Consider the following 8,763-nt stretch of genomic DNA (forward strand, 5'->3'; position numbering starts at 1 on the left):
TGATTTAATCTCCATTTTAAAATCAATTTGTAGATATTCTTGAATGTTTTTTGTCGACATGTTATATTGTTGCAAGTGAAGAGGTATTTAAAAACACTGTACTGCATTTCATACAAAAATAACTTTTGACAATACTAAAAACAGACGGAACAAAACGTTTACTGTGGCTAATACAGTGTTAGCTTTCTATAAACACAGCATTAACTCATTTTCATTGGCATTTCTGTGCCTGGAAATCTAAACAACTGAGTCTATAAATAGACCTCTAGTTCAAACATATAAGCTGTAGTCTGATGAGTCGTTTTCTTAACTCATGCACAGCTACGGTGATTTGGTCATCCTAAATATTGTTGTGTGTGGTCAGTATATCCCTGACTACTGTACATGTATGTAAAGAATGATGGCTATTTATGTGGTACTGAAGTAATTGGGAATTTTCATGAGAAGGACTAGTGCTTTTCAAACGTCATGAATAGCTTACTTTGCTATATGGAGTTTTCAGTGCGGTCGATCTAGCTGTAATCCAAGAGAATACTCCACTGTATCCGCTAAATGACCTCAGCAGTAGAGGCACGCATTATAGTGTGTGTATAATAATTGCCTCAGTCTGGTGACGCCACTGCCGGACGATCCTTATTTGGGCAATCCTCATGAGGTTACATGGTTATAACCAGAGGCTCACAGTCAGACTAAAGCGAGACGAAAGGATTCATAGCCCGTAAACAGTGCTCCGTTTACACGACTTTTACCAGGACTGAACAGCAAGAGGGCTGAATCTGTTATGTCCAACACGCACTCTTGAACTGGACTACATTACCTGATTGGAATTTATTCCGACATGATGACAATAGGACTATCATCAGCTCTGTGTATTGTGCTCTTTCTCTTCACACACTCGGCCTCAGGTAGGTCCTGATCCTATCCTGATCCGCGCTTATCCTATTGACTTCAACCGTTAGAAATGTGAAATAGTATGTAACCTTTTCTCAGATTTATTTAAGCATTTTTAAAATTTTTCGAAAAAAGCATCTTTTAAGCATCTTTAAAAATGTTCGGGAAAAAAAATCGAAATAGTGTGCAAGATAAATACACACACACACACATACACACATATGTTTATGTGTGTGTGTATTTATATGTCTATATAATAGATGTCTGGATGTATATAGAGGCTGTCTACTGTTAGACATAGGCTATAGTTCGAGATTTGATTGTATATGGCTTACTGTGCCTGCACAACTTACCCTACCATATTACGTAAAGACTTCCAAGAATCTGATTAATACATTAAACAGAATCAAACAACTTTCACATTACGTTTGGCACTAGAATGGCCTACTCTCTATTCCTGAACTCTATGGGAACATCATTTTGAATGATCACATGTCCAGACTTTTACAGTATAAATTGTCACTTTAACATTGATTACAAGAATGACGAGATTACTAGAATGTGGCCTTGGAATGTGTACCATAGATCTTTTATTAACACTGAAAAGGGCAATGTGTTTCTCTCAACTCTTGGTAAAAATCAGTTATAAGGTATATTATTTTTGCATAAGCATGGTTGAAAAAATGGTCAGTGAAAAACATTTTCCGGTGTGCTTAGAGAAGGAATCTTTGGTGAATTGTTTCTGTGGTATGACTGGGGTTGATGTGTCTTCCGACTTAACAAGATTTTAATTAATTGGCCTTGAATACCTCATATTGTGTTTTAGAGTTGTTAAAGTAGTATTTTAAACAGTATCTTTCATTTTGCAGGCTCATATCCCCGAGCACAGAATGTCACTTGGAAATCAACCAACTTTAAAACTATTTTGACTTGGCAGCCAAAACCATCAGCTGATTATTCCTACACAGTGGAGTTCTCTGTGTGAGTACCTGAATCGAAACCCTTACCTTTTAAGAAAAGACATTTAATTCCCAGCTGACAGACATATCATCTTGTTAGTATGTGTACTGAAGCACACTTCACTCTGATATGCTTACTGGGTAACCTTGCAGGACAGATTAATGGCAGGGTACAAAAAGTAGCTTTAGTAAAAGCTTTAGTGGAATGCTGTTATGAGGCTAGGCATTTTTTTTATATATATAATTTGATAATTTTAATGGCACTTGCCTTTATTGGATAGGATAGCTGAAGATAGACAGGAAATATGGGGAAAAGAGAGGGAATGACATGCCCCAAAAGGCAGAGAGCTGGAGTGAAACCTGTGGCCTATAAGGAGGACTCAGCCTTTGTATAGGGTGAACACTCTATTCATTACACTCAACTTTGCTACCTGGCCAACCAGAGGCCAGACATATTTAAATAGAAAGCTAACTAAAAAGCACTTAATGATTCAATAAATGGTAAAAATGGTAAATGGACTGCACCAATAGACTGAAGACTACAAAGGTGCTACTCAAAGTGATTTTACACTATGTCACATTTATCCATTCCACACACAAACACTGATGGCTGAGGCTGCTGTGCCATATACTGAGCCGTATATTTTTGGGGGCAAACTTAATAATAAATGCCAACAACTGTATGCTGCTCCAAAATAAACTCCCTTCTCTGCAATGGTTTTGTTTCTGATGAATTATTGCATAGACAGTAATGTCTTTATCTTAAAATCCGAGACTTACATTGACAATATGCTGTTCAGTAATGCTTGTCCTTGTGTCAGTTATTATTTTATTTTTGTATCATCAACTGTGTCTGTGTGTACTGCTACAGGGTTGGCAGGGACAAACAGAAGAACTCTCACTGTATCCGTTCCTTAGTGACAGTGTGTGATCTGTCCAGCTCTTTGAATGACCTAAAAGCCTACTACACGGCTGATGTCCTGTCTGAGCCCCTGCTCGGGGCCACCTCCGACCTCATTGAGTTCCCATACACCAGCTCACCCCGATTCTGCCCTTACAAAGACAGTAGGTTCCTTTGCTACAAGAGTTGCACCAAACATAAGCATCAAGTGTAAACAAAGGAAACACCTGAAATATTTTCCCTAACAGTTTGTTGTTAACTTCAATCACAGTTTTGCAGACCCATAATTTTAGACCTCAGCTGGATTTGGAGTTCTGTATTAAGAAGTTATGATGAGCTACCACAAAATGTCTCCAATAACTGTAGAGTTACTCAGAAACAGCTTGGGTTACTTTTGTTTTCTCCTAAACGTTTCATATGCTGGTAGGTATAATTTAGAGTAAAAAAACACAAAGCATGTTGTAAAAAGACAGTAAACACAGTGAATGGAAATACAACAGCAGTAGGGAGACATACAGATGTGTGTAGACAATCGCTTAGATGCCATTTGTATTGTAAAACTTATCAACCTAAAAGTCTTCTTCTCTTTTCATTACAAGTGTTGATAATGTGTGATTTCTATATATATACAAATGAAAAGCAATGATATATGAATCATACCCACAACAATTAGCCCATTGCTGCTGTCAGTACAGAGGCACTTTAAATTAGCACTAAATTATAAAAATATCTCCTATAAACATAAAGCATGTTACTGCTATCATATGAGCTAAACAGCAAAATAGCTGACAGACACTTATTTACATATATTGTAATAACCGAACAAGTAGCTTTGAATGTCAAGGTAATGCTGAAATAAAACTTGTTTCAGAGTCCTGAAGACAATCAAATATTAAATGAACAAGTTACTCTTAGCTCAGAGTAGAGAGACAACACTGAAAATTAGAGGTTAGCAGGCAGTGAATAAACAGGAACATGGAGGGGCGCATGGCACACTACATCATAAAGGCCTCAAGTGAAATGGGGGTCGTAATTAGCTGTCCATAATTAGGCCTGAATATAAATGTCCACTAAGAGGCACTGTGCTATGCCTGAATGCTATTACAGCCTGAACATCTTAAGCTGGCCTTTTTAACAGACTGAGTCCAGTGCAGCATCCATCAACAGGATAAAATTTAACAAAACAAATAAATCATATCAAATCTATTACTTTTAACCCTGGGCTTTCCTATATGATGGCACACCATTCAGTTCAATCAGCAAGTTAAGATAAATAGTTTTTATGACAGATAATTAGGTAATTACGTCTTAAATCGAATTAATGTAATTATATCTTAAATATAATTATAATAATCTAAATTATGTTATAAGTAAGTCAAAGGTGTGGAGAAAGTTATTAGGCATTTCAGCCTCAAAATTCAATGGACTGTTCATTTCCAAAGGTCTCTGAACATTACTTTATATTGAGGGGTACATGCACAGAGTTTGCAGATTAACTAATTATCATCCTGTGTCCCTCCCCCACAGCTGATCTAGGCAGACTTGACTTCAAGTTGGAGGTTAGTAAAGACAAAAAGACCACCACCCTGTATGTGACTGACCCACCCACAGCCCTATTTAAAGATGGCCACCAATTGAACATCAGGGATATCTTCTCTGACCAGCTTCAGTATAAAGTAACTTACAGAAAAAATAAGAGCACTGGCAAGGTGAGTAATAGCATCACAATATAAGCCTCAAACAAACATGAATAGACAATATGAATAACATGTTTACCTTTTGTCTTGTCTGCAGAAAGTTTACATCTCTGAGACTAATGTCATAGAGCTGACCAATCTGGACAGGGGGGAGAGCTACTGCTTCAATGTCCAGGCTTATATCCCCAGTCGCAACATTAACAAGCAGCTAGGAGAGCTAAGCCTGACCCAGTGCTCCAAGGACGAGGGCAAGTCCGTCTTTGAAGGTAAGTTGACCTGATGCTAGAGAGGGTATGATTTAATTACATCCACCCTTAATAACTAAACTCAACAAGCATAAGTCAAGTAAAACCTTAGTAATAATCACAGTACTAACTCACAAGCTGTCTCCCTGGTTATAAATGTGCATGAACTAGCAGAATGAAACAGAAAATAAATGTATTTTATCATTGTTTCCTGCAATACAAGATATTCATGCACATTACAGATTTTAAAAACTGTTGTTTGCTGTCACTTATTGCATCTACATTGAATCTAAATGCAAGTACTGTGAAAAGGCTGATAGCAGCTGAAAGTGTTCAGGTTCCTGTCACGTCTTGGTTGTAGTGTATCTGTGTATGGGGCAGTGTGTAACATACCCAACCCAGCCGTAACCCACCATTTGGTCTGTAAATGTGGTTCTAGTCATTTGTTTGCAAATTATGCAGTGAAGAATATTTGGGTGTATATCATTATTGTTGTCTCATATATACGTGTATTTGCAAAATATAGAAGAACCAATGGAAGAAAAAGATATACTATACTATATATAATATAATTATTTCAGGGGGGAATTCAATTTTGCTAACTTAACCTTTACTTAGAGATGCTCAAGTTCTTACACAAAGCTTTTTCACAACTGAACTTAAAAAGCTTAAAGACATTAGAGTTACCAGCCCCTTACTTACCAGTTTACAAGCCTGACAGGTTTAATAGAAAATCAGGGGTGATTTGAGGAACAATATCATAATGTTCTCCAGATACTAACATTGTTTCCAAATACAACTATTGTAAAGGATGTCGTGGACCAATAGGATATAAATACAATTGCATGGATAAAAAGTACACGTGGGTGCAGATGTCAAAATGAATTGAGGTCATGTTATGGATGAAAAAAAAACTCTGATCAAGTTGCATCCACTTTTTTAATAAACACAAAGGAAATAGTTTTTTCTAATTCTAAAGGATTGGGTTGGTGACAATATTTTTTTGTTGTTGTTGAATAGCCAACAAATCTAATGTCTAGACCCAGAAGATGACTTAACACGAACAAACAGTAGTAGAGTATGTATTTAAAGCATGTTACATCTTGTTTCTCTGTACCACAGGGCTCCAAACTAAGCTACAGTGCCCTACAATTTAATTGAAGCTGTATATTTGCTAGCTGTTCGCTGTTGAAAATGTAATCTTGAAGAGGCTATATGTAAGATTTAACAGATATTCATCAATCATCAATGTGTGAAGGGATAGTAGAGGAACTGAAAAATTGAGACCTTCCCCAACTTCCTCCATTGGCCCTAACAACCTGTGAGCTGATTTTTATGTAAAGCACTTGGGACATTTTTTCCGGGAAACAAGAAGATGTGACGTATCTGTGGATTCGCGAGTACCTCTCCTGAGAGCTCATGGTGCGTCCCATTTACCTCGGAATTCGGAACTCGGAATGACGTCACTACCGAGTTGTGCTCTAGCTCTGGCAATTGTTAGCAATACCAGTTGATAACAACGCATTATGTGGTATTTTGCGCATGCAAACACCATAACAACATGTCCAGAGATAGAAGTTGGACATGTGAGTACAGCTGATTTAATTGAGACACAAATAAGACAGAAGTCAAAATAAACAGTTAATACTACAGCTTTCATTTACTGTTGATGCACGGAGATATGAGGTCGGGGCCGGTGAGGTTCCTCCGACTTTCCAAGTCGGAAATCCGATTTCAGGGGGGATTCCAGTTGAAATTTCCGACTGGGAACTCGGAAATTCCGACTTCCGAGTACAAATGGAACGCACCATCATTCTATGCCACTACAGTCAACTGCTCGCAACACGAGACAACACAAGCTGTAAAATGGGGATTGGATAATGTTAACAAACGACTGGCACCCACGACAACACTAACACAAACTGCACACAAGAATAAACAACAAAAAAAGTTTTATCGAGTGAAGCCAGACCCACAACTTATTGTTGTCATAGAAACAAAACCCGTGTGCAGCGTTCTCTCACTGGGTGCAGAGTTTTTTTCTCTCCCAGCACAAGTGCTTCATCCCAGCTCTCTCCAGCTGCCCTGCCCTGCTTGGCTAATGTTCGCTAATGCTTGTGATGATTTGCTGGTTTCGCCGGCGTAATTTACAGTTTGGTTACGAAGCACAATGTAAGAGTCATGCGCATCACCCAGCTCTCTCCAGCCGCCCTGCCCTACCTGGCTAATGTTCGCTAATGCTTGTGATGATTTACTGGTTTGCCGGCGTAATTTGCCGTTTGGTTAAAAAGCACAATGCCGGATCCATGCAGTGTAGTTATGTTGGAGCTATTTAGCTAACCTTAGCATGCTTGCTAACGTTATGACAACCAAAATACTAGTGTGTATGTCAGTCTTGTCAGTCTAGCTTGAAAAATAACTTTGCCACCTAACATGATACTAACTTAGGTATTATGACAAACAGTGTTGATTTTGGACAACATGATGCTGGTCAACATCATACCGGTCAATGAACATGTCTCGTCAGTGAAAAGTAAACAGAGCCGATGAGTTCCGAAATTGAGCATGCTCAGTTTCGTGTATCTTCAACAAAACCCCCGGATGCTCGCTCATGTGTGTGAGCGCGTACAAGAAGGTTGACTGCAGTTTCCTCAACGGCCGACCGGGGCCCTAGGAAAAAGGATTTTCTTGAAGTTACATGTAGCACCTTTAAGAAGGAACCTGGCACAAAGTACTTGCTAACTGAGAAACAGTCTTTATTCAAACATTTAATTCATGACTAAAGACTTTTCACTTTTCACTTATGGAGACCTATAGATGGCATGTTGAGGTTGGCATTTGAGCAGCTGATCATGATTTCAGACTGGGCAAGATGCAACATCACATGATAACATTAAATCATCAACCTTGAATCTACGCTTATTTATTAACTTGAATGAAGAACAAATAATAAACAATGTATTTGTGAATTTGTGTATGTGTATAATGTTTTTTTTTCCTGTGGTGATCAATTGGTCTTTAAGTGTAAAGTATTTTTCATGGAATTATTTTGTCTACAGTGTATTCTGTGGGTGTGATCGCTGCTGCCATCTTCCTCATCTTGCTGCTGATTGGCCTGATCATTGCAGTCACAGTGGTCTGCTGCAAATGCAGGAAGAAAGCTCTGAAAAGTGGAAAAGAGGGATTTCCACTCCGGGATGTATAGAGTTAAGAGTAAAGATCAAGTCCAACATTTTACTGTCAAACACTGTAATCAATTTCTCCTTTGGTTTCTGTGAAACTGCCGCTAAATAAATTAGACATATTTGACTCTGTCTTTATCATCTCATTCTGAAAAAGATAGAAGAAGAAGATTAGGCAAACACTGTTTGAACACTCCAGCCTTACACACTACCTAATGATTGTATGTATTCTAGTGATGGCAACTTTTTACTGAAAATCAAGGCCTATTATTATTTTTGTATGTGGTGCTTAATTTATTGTGTTTTTTGTTTTGTTTTTAACCTTTGATTGTTGCAGGTCATTTTTAAATAAAGGTGAAAAAGGTAATAAATATTTTACAAACCATGACCAATTTTTACATTTTAAAAAGATTTCCAATGTCAATACTGTTAAATGATGAATGTTTAGAAATGTTATCATGTATTGTTGTGTATGTGTTAAAAATAATTCAACAAACCGCAACAATGGATAAAACTATAAGTTTGGTGTCATTTTATTCAACACACGCAACATTTGTTAATATTCTTAATTTTTGCTTTGCATGATGCACATTTACTCAACATAGGATGTCACACCAATAACTAGGACTCAGTTATGGCGGTGACATATTAAAGGGGACTACTGCATAATAAGCTTCAAGGATTTAATTGTCTTACAAATGTTGCCTGGCACAGAGCCTTTTTCTGAGCAAGTTTAACAAATATAAATACATATACACACCAACTTGTTATAAAGCTACAGTGCAATCATTGCAGATTGTAAAGTGGAGTCAATGAGTGTCAAGTTCTCTGGTGTTTATAGTGTCAATGTAAGCCTGAGCTTGAAAAGGGCCTAGAAGATGACAGAGG

At 37.7% G+C, this 8,763-nt stretch overlaps 1 protein-coding gene across 1 annotated transcript; it reads left to right on the top strand.

The window, feature by feature from the left end:
* The first annotated feature begins 706 nt into the window (after positions 1-706).
* Positions 707-8,327, top strand: f3a (coagulation factor IIIa). The gene is made up of 6 exons (XM_069667479.1): positions 707-905; positions 1,761-1,872; positions 2,722-2,915; positions 4,279-4,460; positions 4,546-4,714; positions 7,753-8,327. The coding sequence occupies exons 1-6, from the start codon at positions 839-841 to the stop codon at positions 7,896-7,898; spliced, it is 870 nt and encodes a 289-aa protein (XP_069523580.1). The 5' UTR covers positions 707-838; the 3' UTR covers positions 7,899-8,327.
* Positions 8,328-8,763: the final 436 nt, after the last annotated feature.

Source organism: Semicossyphus pulcher, unplaced genomic scaffold (genome assembly GCF_022749685.1).
Source record: "Semicossyphus pulcher isolate SPU_LCO1_2020_fin unplaced genomic scaffold, fSemPul1.0.p SCAF_18, whole genome shotgun sequence".
NCBI lineage: Eukaryota > Metazoa > Chordata > Actinopteri > Labriformes > Labridae > Semicossyphus > Semicossyphus pulcher.